The sequence below is a fragment of the Oncorhynchus keta genome, chromosome 26, assembly GCF_023373465.1.
Source record: "Oncorhynchus keta strain PuntledgeMale-10-30-2019 chromosome 26, Oket_V2, whole genome shotgun sequence".
Taxonomy (NCBI): domain Eukaryota; kingdom Metazoa; phylum Chordata; class Actinopteri; order Salmoniformes; family Salmonidae; genus Oncorhynchus; species Oncorhynchus keta.
Genome location: NC_068446.1, coordinates 32169004 through 32189327, shown reverse-complemented (window position 1 = coordinate 32189327; position 20324 = coordinate 32169004). Strand labels below are relative to the sequence as shown.

The following is a 20324-nucleotide window of genomic DNA, read 5'->3' as shown; positions in this document are numbered from 1 at the left end:
TACCTAGGTGTCTGGCTCGACTGTAAATTCTCCTTCCAGACTCATATCAAACATCTCCAATCGAAAATCAAATCTAGAGTCGGCTTTCTATTCCGCAACAAAGCCTCCTTCACTCACGCCGCCAAACTTACCCTAGTAAAACTATCCTACCAATCCTCGACTTCGGCGATGTCATCTACAAAATTGCTTCCAACACTCTACTCAGCAAACTGGATGCAGTTTATCACAGTGCAATCGGTTTTGTCACTAAAGCACATTATACCACCCACCACTGCGACCTGTATGCTCTAGTCGGCTGGCCCTCGCTACATATTCGTCGCCAGACCCACTGGCTCCAGGTCATCTACAAGTCCATGCTAGGTAAAGCTCCGCCTTATCTCAGTTCACTGGTCACGATGGCAACACCCACCCGTAACACGCGCTCCAGCAGGTGTATCTCACTGATCATCCCTAAAGCCAACACCTCATTTGGCCGCCTTTCGTTCCAGTTCTCTGCTGCCTGTGACTGGAACAAATTGCAAAAATCGCTGAAGTTGGAGACTTTTATCTCCCTCACCAACTTCAAACATCTGCTATCTGAGCAGCTTACCGATCGCTGCCGCTGTACATAGTCTATCGGCCCACCCATTTTTACCTACCTCATCCCCATACTGTTTTTATTTATTTTATTTTATGCTCTTTTGCACACCAATATCTCGACCTGTACATGACCATCCGATCATTTATCACTCCAGTGTTAATCTGCAAAATTGTAATTATTCGCCTACCTCCTCATGCATTTTGCACACAATGTATATAGACTCCTTTTTTCTACTGTATTATTGACTTGTTAATTGTTTACTCCATGTGTAACTGTGTTGTCTGTTCACACTGCTATGCTTTATCTTGGCCAGGTCGCAGTTGCAAATGAGAACTTGTTCTCAACTAGCCTACCTGGTTAAATAAAGGTGAAATAAAAAAATTAAAATGTTGCCTTTACAAACATCGCATTCCACAGATGTAGGACCTGAATGTAGAAATTGTTGGCTGCTGGCCAGTGCCCAAAATCCTTTGTTAGATTACTGCATGTCAGTCCCTTTCAGATGATCCTCCTATCACTGTTGGTCCTCCTCAGTGACCACGGCTGAGGGTTTTAATTAATTCTTGATACTACCCACCCCGCATGCGGGAGCGTAATCATTGCCTCAAACTAATTAGCATAACGAGGTGTTTTTCACATATCTATTCCATAATATATCTGTCGGGACAATTGGTTTCTCATTAGAAGCGATTGGAATAATGGCTACCTTGGTACTTTACGCAAGATTTTCTGTGTGAGCCATCATGTGACCACTTGCTCAATGGGGTCCCTTACGGCTATTCTTCAACATAAATGCGTAAAAAGACGTCACAATGCTGTAGACACCTTGGGGAATACGTAGAAAGCGTAAGCTCATCCGTAGCCCATTCACAGCCATATAAGGAGTCATTGGCATGCAGGGCTTTCAAAATATGGGGCACTTCCTGGTTGGATTTTAATCTGGGTTTCGCCTGTAACATCAGTTCTGTTGCACTCACAGACAATATCTTTGCAGTTTTGGAAACGTCAGAGTGTTTTCTATCCAAAGCTGTCAATTATATGCATAGTCGAGCATCTTGTCATGACAAAATATACCGTTTAAAACGGGAAAGTTTTTTATCCAAAAATGAAAATACTGCCCCCTAGTTACAAAAGGTTAACTTTCCTCTTGAGAATTTGAATCAGAAGTAGTCGTATGACTCATTGCAATATTTCACCTCTTTGGGCAAATAGGACCCTAGCTTGTCCAGATCATCTAGTTGAGCATTCCAGATAATTCCTCCATTCCAGCATAAATGTTTCATCCACATAGTCAGATTTTAGATGTGCAGATAGCCCAGTCTATTTCACCAATACAATAATCAAGTCTGAAGAAGCTGTTTATTGGGAAACGAGAACAAACAATGAGGCATGAGGATTGGGTGTTGAGGGACCACTTGTCACATGGTGGGTTTGTGACATGATAAACAATGCATTTTCTGCCATGATAAAGATGTTGATACAGCATTGAAAAAGACCCACCACTGAGTAAATCTATATTTGTTTTCCAGACCAACAGGAGTGCATCCCTCAGACCATCTGGTGCATGGACATCCTGTGCCAGTTTGATCCAGTTGTGGAGACGACAGCACATCGAGCCTGTGGACGAACAGGTCAGTAACTCATCAAATATGATACAATATTGTGTAAAACAGAATTTGTATATGCATTGAAAAACGGATTGTAAGAACCTCAAAGTAGGAACAAAAACAATGTGCATAAACTATTTAAAAGTTATTTACAGATGTTCACTTTTGGAGCATGTGGTCCTTGAAAAACTCTGGTGACGGAGGCTTTGGTGGTCCACACAATGAATAAGCAAGTGTCCTTTCCAGTGTTGTGGAGCTGCCCTTAACCAGCTGCCAGTAAGGATGGTATTCACGGAGGCTGTAAGACCCTCCCTTTTCGACTTCACTGCCTCTTCAATGTTAATGATTGTATAATTGATTAAGTGTCTATTTCCTTGTAGGATGTTGACAGCCTTTTAGAAAAATGTTTATTGCAAAGATGCTCAAACTTATCTTAAACATTTTCGACTAAAATTATATACCCAAATCTAATTGCCTGTAGCTTAGGCCCCGAAGCAAGGATAAGCATATTCTTGGCACAATTTGAAAGGAAACACTGACGTTTGTGAAAATGTGAAAGGAATGTAGGAGAATATAACACTATAGATCTGGTAAAAGATAATACAAAGAAAAAAACAAAAGGTCTTTGGTATTTATTTTGTACCATCATCTTTGAAATGCAAGAGAAAGGCCATAATGTATTATTCCAGCCCAGGTGCAATTTAGATTTTGACCACTAGATGGTAGCAGTGTATGTACAACGTTTTAGACTGATCCAATCAACCATTGCATTTCTGTTCCAAATGTTGTATCAAGACTGCCCAAATGCGTCTAATTTGTTTATTAATTAATAAATTTAAATGTTCAAAATTGTACACTCTCCTCAAACAATATCATGGTATTATTTCTGTAACGGCGTTCTTCGTTTGTTGAAAGAGAGTCGGACCGAAATGCAGCGTGGTGGTTACTCATTTCTTTAATGAAGAAAAACGGAACGATACATGAAATAACTAATATATACAAAAACAACAAACGGAACGTGAAACCTATAACAGCCTATTTGGTGAACACTACACAGAGACAGGAACAATCACCCACGAAATACAAAGTGAAACCCAGGCTACCTAAATACGGTTCCCCATCAGAGACAACAAGAATCACCTGACTCTGATTGAGAACCGCCTCAGGCAGCCAAGCCTATACTAGACACACCCCTAATCAACCACAATCCCAATGCCTACAAAAAACCCAATATGACAATACAATAACCACATGTCACACCCTGGCCTGAACAAATAATTAAAGAAAACACAAAATACTAAGACCAAGGCGTGACAATTTCACTGTAATAGCTACTGTAAATAGGACAGTGCAGTTAGATTAACAAGAATTTAAGATTTCTGCCAATATCAGATATGTCATGGGAAATTTTCTTGTTACTTACAACCTCATGCTAATTACATTAGCCTATGTTAGCTCAACCGTCCAGTGGACGGGACACCGATCCCAAAGAAGTTTAGCTACACTCACGACACAGAATCAATTTTATCCCTCATGCTGGCCCTGACCAAACTGGTAAGTTTCCCCTCACTATAGCTGCACTTCTCCACATTGCCAGACTTACAGTTGAAGTAAAAAATTTACATAAACAAGTTTTAATGACTCCAACCTAAGTGTTTCAACTACTCCACCAATTTCTTGTCAACAAACTATAGTTTTGGCAAGTCGGTTAGGACATCTATTTTGTGAATTGACACAAGTAATTTTTCCAACAGTTGTTTACAGACAGATTATTTCACTTATAATTCACTGTATCAGAATTCCAGTGGGTCAGACGTTTACATACACTAAGTTGACTGTCATTAAACAGTTTGGAAATTTCCAGAAAATTATGTCATGGCTTTAGAAGCTTCTGATAGGCTAATTGACATAAATTGAGTCAATTGGAGGTGTACCTGAGGATGTATTTCAAGGCCTACCTTCATACTCAGTGCCTCTTTGCTTGACATCATGGGAAAATCAGAAAGAATTGTAGAACTCCAAAAGTCTGGTTCATCCTTGGGAGGAATTTCCAAATGCCTGAAGATACCACACTCATCTGTACAAACAATAGAACACAAGTATAAACACCATGGGACCACCCAGCCATCATACCTCTCAGGAAGGAGTCGCGTTCTGTCTCCTAGAGATTAATGTACTTTGGTGCGAAAAGTGCAAATCAATCCTAGAACAACAGCAAAGGACCTTGTGAAGATGCTGGAGGAAACAGGTACAAAAGTACCTATATCCACAATAAAACAAGTCCTATGTCGACATAACCTGAAAGGCTACTCAGCAAGGAAGAAGCCACTGCTCCAAAACTGCCATAAAAAAGCCAGACCACGGTTTACAACTGCACACGGGGACCCCAAAGATTGTACTTTTTGGAGAAATGTCCTCTAGTCTTATGAAACAAAAAATAGAACTGTTTGGCCATAATAACCATCGTTATGTTTGGAGGAAAAAGGGGGACGCTTGCAAGCCGAAGAACACCATCCCAACCGTGAAGCACGGAGGTGGCAGCATCGTGTTGTAGGGGTGCTTTGCTGCAGGAGGGACTGGTGCACTTCACAAAATAGATGTCATCACGAGGGAGGAAAATAATGTGGATATATTGAAGCAACATCTCAAGACATCAGTCAGGAAGTTAAAGCTTGGTCACAAATGGGTCTTCCAAGTGAACAATGACTCCAAGCATACTTCCAAAGTTGTGGCAAAATGGCTTAAAGACAACAAAGTCAAGGTATTGGAGTGGCCATCACAAAGACCTGACCGCAATCCAATGGAACATTTGTGGGCAGAACTGAAAAAGCGTGTGCGAGCAAGGAGGCCTACAAACCTGACTCAGTTGCACCAGCTCTGTCAGGTGGAATGGGCCAAAATTCACCCAAATTATTGTGGGAAGCTTGTGGAAGGCGACCTGAAACGTTAAACAATTTAAAGGCAATGCTACCAAATACTAATTGAGTGTATGTAAACTTCTGACCCACTAGGAATATGATGAAAGAAATAAAAGCTGAAATAAATAATTCTCTCTACTATTATTCTGACATTTTACATTCTTAAATAAGTGGTGATCCTAAATGATCTAAGACAGGGATTTTTATTCTGATTAAATGTCAGTAATTGTGAAAAACTGAGTTTAAATGTAGTTGGCTAAGGTGTATGTGAACTTCCGACTTCAACTGTATTATCCCTTTTAATGCTCATCCTTGAAAATTGACATACGGTCTGAAAATAGACATCAAAGTCGACATACAAAGTGTACAAACAATTATCTAGGCTATGTAAAACAAAATGATTGTTTGATTTATTGCTCTGATAACTAGCTAGCTAAAGTGTAGTCTTCTGCTAGCTAAAACAGAGAAAGGAGACGCAAAGTTCATGGGTTGGGCACAAAGGTCTCTGAAGGCGCTCGTGAACTGTAGCTGACAGTGTCGGCTAGAGATGGCGTGCAGGAGCTTCCTGTCTCAACGTCAACAGTGAAGAGGCGACTCCAGGATGCTGGCCTTCTAGGCATAGTTCCTCTGTCCAGTGTCTGTGTTCTTTTGCCCATCTTAATATTTTATTTTTATAGGTCAGTCTGAGATATGGCTTTTTCTTTGCAACTGCCTAGAAGGCCAGCATCCCGGAGTCGCCTCTTCACTGTTGACGTTGAGACTGGTGTTTTGCTGGTACTATTAAATGAAGCTGCCAGTTGAGGACTTGTGAGGCATCTGTTTCTCAAATTAGACTCTCTAATGTACAAATGAAATGAAAGCGACTGCTTTATCTGCCTTTACAATGAAAACTAGTTAGAAAATGTGAACATACACTGAGTGTACAAAACATTAAGAACACCTTCCTAATAATGAGTTGTACCCCTTCCTTTTGCCTTCAGAACAGCCTCAATTTGTCAAGGCTTGGACTCTACAAGATGTCAAAAGTGTCCTTTGGGGGGTGGACCATGCTTGATACACAAGGGAAACTGTTGAGCGTGAAAAACCCATCAGCGTTGCAGTTCTTGACAAAGACCGGTGTACCCATTCAAAGCCACTTACATTTTTTGTATTGCTCATTCAACTTCTGAATGGCACACATACACAATCCATGTCTCAATTGTCTCAAGGCTTAAAAATCCTTCCTGTCATCCACAGGGATTGACATGAATTTAACAAATGACATCAATAAGGGATCATAACTTTCACCTGGTCAGTCTATGTCATGGAAAGAGCAGGTGTCCTTAATGTTTTGTACACATTGTATATTTTATGGAAAAGAGATGTATGTTTCTGGATGATGTGCCATGCTGCCTTGTTGACAAAATGACTGAATGGTGCAGTTTACTGTTCTATTAGGGAAGGGCACTCCTCCCTCACCACTTTTGCCCGGTCATGTCACAGGCCACAGACCGGTGCACCACGGCTCAGGTTAATAGAACTCTCACTGTTTCTTCCGTGTGAGCCCTCATGTGTATCTTTTGATGTCCAATCGGATTGAAGCCTGGCCATAATCAGGGCAGTAACATAGCCAGATTTCTCCTCTGTGTGAATCCAAATGTGCATTTTCAAATAGTGCCTGTAGTTTTTGCCACAATGACTGCAATGTTATGATTCCTCCCCTGTGTGGATCCTTCTGGGATATTTCAGAGTCCCACTCTGATTGAACGTTTTCCCACAACCGGGGCAGTGATATGATTTCTCCCCTGTGTGGCTCCTCATGTGCACTGTAAGTTCATTGTTTAAGGTGAACCATTTACTACAAATATGACAACAAAACCTGCAAAAAATCTGCAATGCGAGCTTGTTTCCAGGTGACTACCTCATGAAGCTGGTTGAGAGAATGCCAAGAATGTGCAAAGCTGTCAAGGCAAAGGGTGGCTACTTTGAAGAATCTCAAATATGTGTAACACTTTTTTGGTTACTATACGAATGTGTTATTTCCTATTTTTGATGTATTCACCATTATTCTACAATGTAGAAAATAGTACAAATTAAGAAAAACCCTGAAATTAGTAGATGAGTCCAAATTCCCAAATGTTGACTGATACTGCAAATCATTGGTTGAGACACAGCATACTCTTGAATACAGGGTGGGTGTCATTTCAGTGAGAAATATAATTCATAGAATCAACCTATCCCTTTAGACAACTACAATCATTGAAAATGTAAATGAATTGAAATGTTAAGTTTCAATTCACACCACAAATCTTGAATGGGAATGTCTATTCTATTATCAGGTATGAAGGTAAACCCCAGATGCAGACCACGTCAAATAAACAATAGCTTAATATTCCAACAGGGGCAGGCAATAGACAGGTCAAGGCAGGCAGGGATCAGTAAACCAGAGGTGGGGCAATAGTACCGGGCAGCAGACAGGCTCAGGGTACGGCAGAGGTCGGTAATCCAGAGAGGGGCGAAGGTACAGGTCGTAAGGCAGGCTCAGAGGCAGGCTCAGGGGCAGGCAGGCGGGCTCAGAGTCAGGACAGGTCAAAACCAAGAGGGTGAGAAAAGAGAGACTGGAAAAAGCTGGCGCTGCGCCACAAACCACTAGTTGACTTGAACAATAGACAAACAGAGAACACAGGTATAAATACATAGAGGATAATGGGGAAGATGGGCAACACTTGGAGGGGGTGGAGACAATCACAAAGACAGGTGAAACAGATCAGGGTGTGACAGCTATGGAAGACTGCCAATCTAATTTTAAACAATGTGTATTCCCATTTAAGACAACATTCTCTGATGGGTGGCCAACCATCTTTGTCGTACCATTTGTAAGTTTACATTTCAATTTTAGTCAAATTTATCAGCCAAACATGACACCCACTGTGTATTCAAGATTATGATGTGTCTCAACCATAGCAGGCACAACACATACTCCTCAGATGATGTGACATCTGTATGATTTCATACACAAATCATTAGGGCTGTATGTATTTTTAGATATTGGCATATTGTAAATGTGTATTATTGAAGCATCACCATTTTTATTGCAAAAATAAATACAAATGCACACCACTTTAAGCTAGATATTCATTTGAAAGAGGTAATGCATTTCCTATTGATCAGCACAACAATTTATAAAACCATTTATTTTATCTAGTGATCCAACAATCATTTGGTTATTTATTAGCCATAATAAAACCAACTATTCGTTCTAAATGTGAAGTGGTAATCTGATCTCTTATTCAAACTCAGCTTGCAAGCTTTTCATGATGTTTGCACCTACTCATCATTTCATGTCTTAACCCAAAATTGGTTTAGGCCTACTCTAATAGCTGCATTGTACACAAACAAATTGACACAGCTTGATTTTAGATTTTTATTTTCAAAATCCACAAGTAAAACATACAGTTTCACAGAAGTGTTCTCCAAAATGTTTATTTTTGAAAAATGTAAGATTTTTTAAACGGTTTGGCTGACTTAAGAAACTGATTTCAAATAACTACTTTATTTGGCACTTAGGAACTTACTGTGGGCATTTATTTATTTAACTTATTTAACATATTGAGATGAGAAAACATGTTTTAATTGGAATTGGGCTGCCTGAGTAAACGCAGCATTAGACTTTGATCAACAGTAGGTTGATATACTTTACCTTAAAACCAAGAACACTGATAACGTGGGCAGTGTTTATTATAGCCTTGAAGTCCACCTTTTGGTATTTTTTTTACCAGTTTACGTCTTTGTACAGCAAAACATGTAATAATTATTGATTGAACTTACATGCCACTGTGATAGAAACCCTAAGCTCTTTACAATGTAAGCAGGAAACACCACCCTAACCCCACTTAGCCTACATACTCTTGAAATAAGTGCACCCATTTCAAGTTCCATCTTCTTCAACTTCATTGAGAAACATTCCATTGTTATTTAGTACTTCAACATTAATGAACTGAAATGATCTGTCTTTGAACATACTGCCTTCTAGTTCATTCCAGCAGCATATTTCTCTTTGGCTTTTGTTTGTCTTTCCCATGATGGCATTCATTCATCTTTGTGCACACAACTTGGGAACACCATTGAATTGAAAACCTTTACTCACCCAACTGTTGTTTTCCCTGTCTAAGGTTATGAATCTGTTGAAGATCAAGAGTGTGACATATTACTACTAGAATGAGAGGGTTGTAGGGAAACAAACAACTTTGCTCTATCAAATAGAATAACGCTGTGCTTGGAATAGAATCCCTGAGCTCGCTAATTTTAGATGAGAGTAGCAAAAGTTAGCTAATAGTAATCTCGAAAAGAAAAGACAACTCATCCTTTTGCGCCAAACTTTTGTCCTTTTTCAATGTTAGGAACTTTAGTGACGTTGACCATTCTTGTTCCCGAATGTATTTAGTTACTTGGTCTTCTAACAAACTCGAAAGATACATCGACTTCAGAAAGAATTCACACCCCTTTACTTTTTACACATGATGTTGTGTTACAGCCTGAATTAAACATTTATTACATTTAGATATTTGGTCACTGGCCTACACATAATACCCCATAATGTCAAAGTGGAATTGTGTTTTATATATGTTTAAATTTGAAATATCTTGAATCAATAAATATTCAACCTCTTTGTTATGGCAAGCCTAAATAAATTCAGGAGTAAACAATGTGCTTAACAAGTCACATAATGAGTTGCACGGACTCACTTTGAGTGCTATAATAGTGTTTAACATGATTCTTTGAATGACTACCTCATCTCTGTACCAGACACATACAATTATCTGTAAGGTCCCTCAGTCGAGCAATGAATTTCAAACACATTCCACTGTCTTGCAAAGGGCAGCTATTGGTAAATGGGTCAAAATAAAGAAAAAAGCAGACATTGAATATCTCTTTGAGCATAGTGAAGTTATTCATTACACTTTCAATACAACCACATCAATACAACCAGTCACTACAAAGACATAGGCTTCCTTCCTAACTCAGTTGCCAGGAGAGAAAGGAAACCGCTAAGGGATATACTACAATGAGGCCAATGGTGACCTTCCAGACTTTAATGGCTGTGATAGAAGAAAACTGAGGATGGATCAACAAATCAAATCAAAATCAAATTTATTTATATAGCCATTCATACATCAGCTGATATCTCAAAGTGCTGTCCATAAACCCAGCCTAAAACCCCAAACAGCAAGCAATGCAGGTGTAGAAGCACGGTGGCTAGGAAAAACTCCCTAGAAAGGCCAAAACCTAGGAAGAAATCTAGAGAGGAACCAGGCTATGTGGGGTGGCCAGTCCTCTTCTGGCTGGAGATTATAACAGAACATGGCCAAGATGTTCAAATGTTCATAAATTACCAGCATGGTCCAATAATAATAAGGCAGAAAGGTTGAAACTGGAGCAGCAGCACAGCCAGGTGGACTGGGGACAGCAAGGAGTCATCATGTCAGGTAGTCCTGGGGTATGGTCCGAGGGCTCAGGTCCTCCGAGAGAGAGAAAGAAAGAGAGAATTAGAGAGAGCACACTTAAATTCATACAGGACACCGGATAGGACAGAAGAAGTACTTCAGATATATCAAACCGACCCTAGCCCCCTGACACATAAACGACTACAGCATAAATACTGGAGGCTGAGACAGGAGGGGTCTTGTGTCACTGTGGCCCCATCCGAGGACACCCCCGGACAGGGCCAAACAGGAAGGATATAACCCCACCCACTTTGCACAACTACAACATTGTAGTTACATTACTGAGTACCACTCTCCATATTTTCAAGCATAGTGGTGGCTGCATCATGTTATGGGTATGCTTGTAATCATTAAGGATGGGGGGGGGGTATTAATGGAATGGTACTATGCACAGGTAAAATCCTAGAGGAAAACCTGGTTCAGTCTTTTTTCCACCAGACACTGGGAGAGAAATTCACCTTTCAGCAGGACTATAACCTAAAACACAAGGCCAAATCTACACTGGAGTTGCTTTCCAAGAATGTGTTTCTTAGTGGGAGAGATACAGTTTTGACCTAAATCTGCTTAAAAATCTATTGCAAGACATTAAAATAGGTTGTCTAGCAATGACCAACAATTAATTTGACAGCTTGAAGAATAATGGGCAAACTTTGCACAATCCATGTGTGCACAGCTCTTAGAGACTTACCTAGAAAAACACATCTGTAATTGCTGCCAAAGGTGCTTGTAGAAATTATTGACTCAGGGGTGTGAATACTTACATAAATTAGACATTTCTCAATTACATTTGTATTAAAGTTGCAAACATTTCTAAAAACATGCTTTCATTTTTCATTATGAGGTATTGTGTGTAGATGGGTGAGAATAAAACGAATGAATCCATTTGGGATACAAGCTGTAACACATGTGGAATAAGTAATGTGGTATGAATACTTTCTGAAGGCACTATTTAGATAGGTAAACTGACAACTTCACGAAAACAATATGCACGCTTCAATGGGGCAGAAGACCGATGAGTTGTGATTCTGTATGGCCAGATCGCTACCAACAATGACAAGAAACTGCCATGTGGGTAATCGTAAGTGACTCGTTTAATCTTGTCCTTGATACCATGTCTTGTTTTGAAGTGTTTTATCGGATTTCATGTTCAGTGCCTCTTTTGCACATTTATTTGTCATCACACTCCCTCATCCGATTGGTCGAGTAGGCGGGCCTTCTGACTTTGTGACTGTGGTAACTAGTGACAACCTGAGGTGTCTCACGTCATCTGTCTCTGGTATCGCTCTAGTGTCGATCACAATGGGCTTGTTCGACATTGCTACTGACAGACTGATCTACAAATAACCTTGCACCATAAATAACTACTCATTATCATTTATAGATCAGTCAGTCACAATTTACCGATGATACATTACGGTTTTACTCGTCTCGAACACGGCCTGAGCTAATATGGTCAAATAACCGCGAAAGAAGTAGAAAACACATTTTGCTGTATCACCACTCTGCATTGAGATACAGTGCCTTAGACCGCTGCTCCACTCAGGAGTTTAACAACACGGATGCATTTTGTATTGTTATGTTTGAAACTTACCTGAGAACTCATTTGTATCATCGTTTTATTACAGGTATAACAATAGTATGACATGTTCATATATTAGTCTCAATAGATCACATTAAGAACAAAAATCAAGCAACCTGATCAGTTAAGTATGATATGTGAAGGGTATTTCCATCTTAAACTTCAGTTCAGTGCCAAAAATAGATTACAGTTTCTTCATACTGTAGCTAGTCAACTTCAATTACAGATAGCAGATTCAACCCAGATTCAAGCAGTTATCTACTGTATGTGAGTTGTGCTCAATTTCATTCAACAATAGTCCAACATTTAATTTGATCATCCAACCAGGCAGATACAATATTTATTTATATCATAATCTTCACTCATTTTCATCAATAGAGATGATTCTTCAGGGGAGATAGCTGTGGTACTGTACATATTTTTACTCAAATAATACAAACATTGGCACCAAAACAATACTATAAATGTGCAGTCTTGCTTTCCAGTTCTCCTTTCGTCCTCTTGCCCTGTGTGTAATATACATTAGAAGTCACTAGGTGGCGGCCATAGACAAAACAAATACCGCTCATGCAGCTGTCTAAAATGAAACTAAATCAAAACAAGCAAGCACTAGTAATATGAGATGAAAAACAACAATTTCTCATGCATTGTCTTGACATTTGGCTCCCCTTGTACATACAGATATACCACAATGAAGGTTCCCACCCTCTTCTCCTCTCTTTCACATAACACAGTGGTATAGTTCACTCCAGCTCCCAAGCCAAATCTTCCACATTAGTTTCAGTGGGCAAGCAACCCGCCCAGTGCTTCTTTGGGTCCTGACAGACAATCGTATTGTGCTTGCAGCTTACAGCAGAGATTGTCCATGGCTGGGGTGTTGTTGGTCTATAGTGGTTCTCTGTCCACAGGGCTGTCTCAGTCTTTGACCAGCCGGTAAATATGGTGCTGGGCTCCATGCTCACTAGTAGACACCTCAAAGACATAGGCTATACACAGCAGGGTCTCCAGTGTGTCCCTGTTGATCACAACCTGCAGAGAGACAGACCCACATGCACAGTTCTTTTACACCACTAACTATAATACTACTACACACATTTCTCAAAAATATACATTTTTAAGCAATACAAATGAGTTTATTTTGCATACAGGTCGGTTTCATCTCTCACTGACAGAGTGGCACAAGCAATTACACAAAAGCGATCTGTCAAAATGTATGAGCTCCTTTTGAGAACAATACTTTCACCATATCATTGTTCTATCCCTAAAATAAGCACTTGTTGCATAATCCATAGCATTGATACGCGTGTGTGCAGCTCATGTTTAATATGGGCTAAATCAGCCCATTGAGAACCTAATAACATGTTGCGATGTGATCTGCTGTGTGGTTTCAATATGGTCATTGTGTCTGGACTGCAGTTGCCAATGGAATGGACAGTGACTTGAACCCTTATATTGATGACCACATTGTTACTATGGTGGTACTCCCCTTGCTCTCAATCTCTTCTGCTTCTGTATTGAAAACTCTTCAAGCAGGTGGTTGACAAGTGAACAGTTGTCTGCTACAATATTTTAATGATCGATGGTAATTGTGTGCGTGCGCCTTTACCTGTAGGATGGTGAAGTTCTCCAGTACACTGTTCATCATGTACTTCTCTGGCAGGTGTTTGAGCTTGTGGATGAAGTTGATCATGTATTCACACAGTGGGGACCGGTGGATCCTGAACACATACCGCCCATTCTCAAACCGTGCATACTCCGTCTGGGGACACACACACAATGTATCCAATATATGATATACTGTATGTTCAATATACCAGGACATGGTCCTAGAGATATCACATTAAAACTATATTATAGCCCTCATAGATGCAATTAAAGGCATGTCATATGTACCTGATAGATAACACTAATTATAAACTGGGTGGTTCAAGCCCTGAATGCTGATTGGCTGACAGTCGTGGTATATCAGGCCGTATACTACGGGTATGACAAAACTTTTATTTTGAATGATCTAATGACGTTGGTAACCAGTTTATAATAGCAATAAGGCACCTCGGGTGTTTGTGGTATATGGCCAATATACCACAGCTAAGGGCTGTATCCAGGCACTCTGCGTTGCGTCGCGCTTAAGAACAACCCTTAGCCGTGTTATTGGCCATATACCACAAACACCCCAGGTACCTTTTTGCTTAAATATAGTCTATAGATAATAGCTACCATAATGACTGTTGAATGTTATTACATTATAGTAGATGACTGGCCTGGCTTCCACTCAATATCCATGTGAATATGTGTATGTGTTTGAGTGTTGTACAACATCTCTGTAGGGATAACAGTGATGCTGTGGTGGACAGGCAACACAGAACAAAGGTGTTCTGACCCAAATGGCATCCTATTCGCTATAGTGTGCACTATTTTTGACCAGAACCTATAGGGCTGATCAAAAGTGGTGCACTGACTAGGGAATAGGGTACCATTTGGGACATGCTCAGTGAGTAGGGTGAGGAATGTAAGTGTTGTCTTGTGATGTCTGTTCTGGACCACAGAGCAGGAGAATAGTGAGTTGAATCCATCACAGCCACTGGTTGGGTTATTATTCATTCGCAGAGGGATAATAATCACAGTCATTGACCTCAAATGTTGACCCCGCCTATCAGTTCAACTGTCAATCATTCAAATCCCCTTATATTTTAGTACCAGGTCAAATACTTACCTAAGTCTACCAGCAAACTAGAACCTGTGTTCTATCAGCAGTCAAGAGTCAGTGAAGTGTGGAGAGATAACAGGTCTAAAATATCTATTTTTTATGCCAATCCTGGACCCAAAGCTCTACATAATCCATTTTGGTTACTGTATCTACTGTACCTACATCAGTCTTTATCTACATCTATGGTATGTATTTCTTCATTGTTGTTTTTTTTACAAGTACTTTTTAGTCTCTACTGATCAAATGAAATGGATTTATAAAGCCCTTCTTACAGTGCTCAAGGTGCTGTACAGAAACCCAGCCTAAAACCCCAAACAGCAAGCAATGCAGGTGTAGAAGCACGGCGGCTAGGAAAAACTCCCTAGAAAGGCCAAAACCTAGGAAGAAACAAGGCTATGAGGGGTGGCCAGTCCTCTTCTGGCTGTGCCGGGTGGTGATAATAACAGAACATGGCGAAGATGTTCAAATGTTCAGAAATGACCAGCATGGTCAAATAATAATCACAGTAGTTGTCGAGGGTGCAGCAAGTCAGCACCTCAGGAGTAAATGTCAGTTGGCTTTTCATAGCCAATCATTAAGAGTATCTCTACCACTCCTGCTGTCTCTAGAGAGTTGAAAACAGTAGGTCTGGGGCAGGTACTGATGGAGCTAGAGTAATCCTTCTGGTGTCTCTCACCTCTACTTTCTCCACCACTTGCTTTCCAAAGGAGCAGACCTTGGTGGAGGAGGTGATTATCATGTTCTCAGAGCTCTCATACTGACTGGACACGCCGTAGAAGAAACCTCTGTCTTCCTGCAGGTTGGCACTCAGATCGGCCTGCAGAGAGAGAAAGGAACCACACAGTCAACAACAACCTCCCCCCTCTCTTTTATTGAACAGAGGACAGTACAGGAAAGACAGGAGGAGGTCCACACAGGCCACACACACAACCTGTCAGTCTTAGCAAGAGGATAAGGCACTGTTCGAACAACCTGCCAGTCTAAGACGAGACACATTTTTAGTTCTGGACTGTTCAATCAAAAACCTCAACAGAAATCTACTTCAGTCGTTATACATCAATCTTTCTTTCAGTAATCTCCGGTCCTTCTAATTTAATATACTTTGTTTCAAGGAACAGGGAAAAGTGTGTGTGTGCTTCTGTTGGCTTCCTGAAACATGTTACCCAAAATGTGTGACGGCTCAACAAAGCCTGCAACTAACGCTCTGCAAAGCCAAGCAGCATCTATTGGCCTGGCCTGTGTTGACTTAATTTAGGCTGCCAATCCAGCCTCTGCATTCCCAAGATGCTGTGTCTAGCTGTGGCGTTAGTGCCAGACGGGACTCTCTTCGTCAGGTGCATCCCACCTCATGTCTGTCTAAGAAGGCAGAATCTGCTCCTAGTCACTGATACTGGGTCAGATATATTTTTATCCCTCCTAATGGTTAAGGGAGTGATGGGGGTGAGGGTAATCTGATGCTATATAATATTTTACATCGAGACGAGGCGTCATCTCTGTCATGGTAGAGGAGTACAGACACAGAGGGCTTTACCTTTTACCCTCTCAGGCCCTTGTCTCCTAATGGGCCATTAATACAGCGCTCAGCCTCTCTTCATCGCCCCGCTCCTCGTCTTCATCCCTCGCTCCTGTGATTCTCTCATTTGTCTTCATCCCCAGGGCCCAGTGACCCTCCCCGAACCTGCGCTCCCCACTTCCCTAACGGCCTGCGAGGGAATTCATCCAATTATAATCAACAGCCCTCAATTGGCTGATTAGATCAGCCAGGCCGGGCTCCTGTGTAACAATTTACAAGGGCCGGCTCAAATCGGATTCTCCGGGCACTTCAAAGGCGCGAGACAATCCGTTAGGACAGGGCCACGGGCGCTGTGGGGAGAAGGCAGGGCCGGTCGGGGAGCTGGAAATTCAATCTAGAATGCCATAGCTTTGGAGACGGGCCAGCAGCCTGTCACAGTCTCCATGACAACTAGCCAGAGCCTCAGGACGCCCCCAAGTCATGCCCGGGTGGCTGGTTGGCCGCCTCGATGGAACTGGGGTCTCTTTCTCACTTTATGAAGGCGGAAGAAGGAAACGAGGTATAAGTCACCTCAGATAAGGTTGCTTTTTATTTATTTTTTGTACTCGGCGTAGCTGTTGAAATGTCCAGATGTTGGTTGGTTGTTTGTCTGTGTGTGTTTTGTCATGGGTGTCATGAGGGTTGGAGAGCCCCCTCAGGACAATCAGACCCACTATAATAAGATATGTTGAGGTGATGCATCTGGCACTAGCAGCAGTCATATGGGCTAGTTTCTCCAGTCAATCTGGGATAGCTGCATACAGTGCCTTCAGAAAGTATTCATAACCCTTGACGTTCCACGTTTTGCTGCTGCAGGCTGAATTTAAACTGGATTAAATAGATTTCTCTGTCACCCACCAACACACAATACCCCATAATGACAAAGTAAAAACATGTTTTTAGACATTTCTGCAAGTGTATTGAACATGAAATACAGAAATCTCAGATTTACATAAGTATTCACACCCCTGAGTCAATACATGTTAGAATCACCTTTGGCAGCGATTACAGCTGTGAGTCTTTCTGGGTAAAGAACTATTCAAGCGCTGTCAAGTTGGTTATTGATCATTGCTAGACAGACATTTTCAAGGTCTTGCCATTGATTTCCATGCCGATTTAAGTCAAAACTGTAACTAGATCACTCAGGAACATTCAATGTTGTCTTGATAAGCAACTCCAGTGTATATTTGGCCTTGTGTTTAAGGTTATTGTCCTGCTGAAAGGTGAATGTCTCTTAGTGTCTGTTGGAAAGCAGACAGAACAAGGATTTTGCCTGTGCTTAGCGCTATTCCATTTATTTTTATCCTAAAAATAACTCACTAGTCCTTGCCAATGACAAGCATACCCATAACATGATGCAGCCACCACCATGCTTAAAAATGTGAAGAGTGGTACTCAGTGATGTGTTATGTAGCATTTTCCCCAAACACAACACTTTGTATTCAGGACAAAAAGTTTATTTCTTTGCCACATTTTTTGCAGTATTACTTTAGTGCCTTGTTGCAAACATAATGCATGTTTTGGAATATTTTTATTCTGTACATGCTTCCTTCCTTTCGCTCTGTCAATTAGGTTAGTGTTGTGGAGAAACTACAACGTTGATCCCTCAACTTTCTCCTATCAAAACCGTAAAACTGTTTTAAAGTCACCATTGGCCTTACAATGAAATCCCTAAGTAGTTTTCCTTCCTCTCTGGCAACGAAGTTAAGAAGGATGCCTGTATCTTAGTAGTGACTGGGTCTATTGATACACCATCCATAGTGTAACTAATAACTTCATCATGCTCAAAGGGATATTCAATGTTTGCTTTTTTCAATTTATATCCATATACCAATAGGTGCACTTCTTTGCGAGGCATTGGAAAACCTCTCATCTTTGTAGTTGAATCTGTGTTTGAAATTCACTGCCTGACTGAGGAACATTTCTGATAATTGTATGTGTGGGGTGCAGACATGAGGTCGTCATAAAAAAATCATCTTAAACACCATTATTGCACACAGAGTGAGTTTATACAACTTATTATGCGACTTGTTAAGCACATTTTTACCCCTGAACTTATTTAGGCTTGCCATAACAAATGGGTTGAATACTTGACTCTAGACATCTCAGCTTTTCATTTGTAATTCATTTACAATCATTTATAAAAACTTAATTCCACTTTGACATGAGGTATTGTGTGTAGGCCAGTGACAAAATCTAAATGTAATACATTTGAAATTCAGGCTGTAACACAACAAAGTGAGGAGTGAAGTAAAGGGGTGTGAATACTTTCTGAAGGTACTGTATGTCATGGGCTCTGGAGTCTATCAGAGCTCTGACATGAAGTAAAGGGGTGTGAATACTTTCTGAAGGTACTGTATGTCATGGGCTCTGGAGTCTATCAGAGCTCTGACATGAAGTAAAGGGGTGTGAATACTTTCTGAAGGTACTGTATGTCATGGGCTCTGGAGTCTATCAGAGCTCTGACATGAAGTAAAGGGGTGTGAATACTTTCTGAAGGTACTGTATGTCATGGGCTCTGGAGTCTATCAGAGCTCTGACATGAAGTAAAGGGGTGTGAATACTTTCTGAAGGTACTGTATGTCATGGGTTCTGGAGTCTATCAGAGCTCTGACATGAAGTAAAGGGGTGTCCTATTGATGAATGGCTTATCGGACACAATGGGTTTCTGTCACTCACTAATGTCTTTTATCTCTCTACAATAAATAACGTCACAAAAGAGCATGTGAGGGTGACTAACACATCATGTACAAGCCAACTGGGGGAGAGATCATAATGGAATATAGAGTTGGAATGTAAATGTGTGACTGGAAACATGATAATCAAGCTCTGAAAATGTCTATTTTGTAGAATAGAGCCTGTATGAGTTGTGTTTCTGAAGTAAGTTATCCACATGGGAAAGAAGTGATCAGAGGAGATGGACACAGTGGACTCTGTTCTCTCTCTCATGTCATTTTCTCACTAACCCTGCATCCCAGCTCCTCGTAACACTACACACACACTTTTCTCCCTTACACTCTCTCGCTCTGAGGGACCTATAAATAAGTGGATCCAGCCTAATAGCGAGGGGACAGGTGCCCAGGCTCAGATTTCCCCAGTGAAAGAGAAGACCTGCCACTCTCGCACCAAAGGCTGCGGTCACACACGCTACAATGTGCCCTCTACCCACTGTACCCATGAGCAGAAAACAGCCACATCTTAATCAATGACTTCATATGCTTCAAACTGAAATCGTTACTAAATTCCTTTAGATCCAGTGCTAAAGTTATCCCAACACCTAACACATTTAGGTCATTAACTACTGAGGAGAGTGCTACAAAAACCTTTACCTTACAAAATACTCTCAGTTCCCCTTTTGTGCTGCGACTAATTCTTTGTTTCGAGTCCCTTTCCATTATTCTATTCAGAAAGCAGAGACTCACCCACACACACTACAATGTGCCCACTAACACACACCTCTGATTTGATTCTGCTTGGACTCACCCAGAACTTGACAAGAAAGAAAGTGTCTGGCTGCCCCTTCTCAAACAGCTCCTTCAGCCCTCCCTTCTTCTCAGGGAACTTATCGTAGATCTGACGGATGTCCACTGCCTCCAGGTACGGGTCACTGAAGGTGGGGTTGGACTGACCGATGTGCACAAACAGGTGCTTGTTAAACTGGAAAACAGAGAGAGATGTTGATTACTTTCAGAGCACTGATTCAGTTCATGGTCAAGATGCAGTCATGGTGTGAGGAAGTTCACATTACAGCTTTAGGGAAAGGGTTGGATGAAAAGGAAGAGATTGTTTTTCTTTATGTCTCAAACTATTACATTGATGAGCACTGAAAGGGTCCCTATCAACTAAGTGAGATGAATATGAATGTGTAGGCTTATTAGGCAGGGCGAGTGGCTACTAA

At 41.0% G+C, this 20324-nt stretch overlaps 1 protein-coding gene across 1 annotated transcript in view; it reads right to left on the bottom strand.

The window, feature by feature from the left end:
* Positions 1-12187: 12187 nt before the first annotated feature.
* Positions 12188-20324, bottom strand: part of LOC118358769 (transcriptional enhancer factor TEF-3-like) — a 30505-nt gene continuing 22368 nt past the window's right edge. Inside the window, exons 9-12 of the mRNA XM_052481110.1 lie at positions 19910-20083; positions 15551-15691; positions 13774-13926; positions 12188-13196 (exon numbers count right to left, since the gene is read on the bottom strand). Of these exons, the coding sequence (XP_052337070.1) occupies positions 13083-13196; positions 13774-13926; positions 15551-15691; positions 19910-20083 (582 nt within the window). The 3' untranslated portion in view covers positions 12188-13082. The remainder of the gene's footprint in view (positions 13197-13773; positions 13927-15550; positions 15692-19909; positions 20084-20324) is intronic.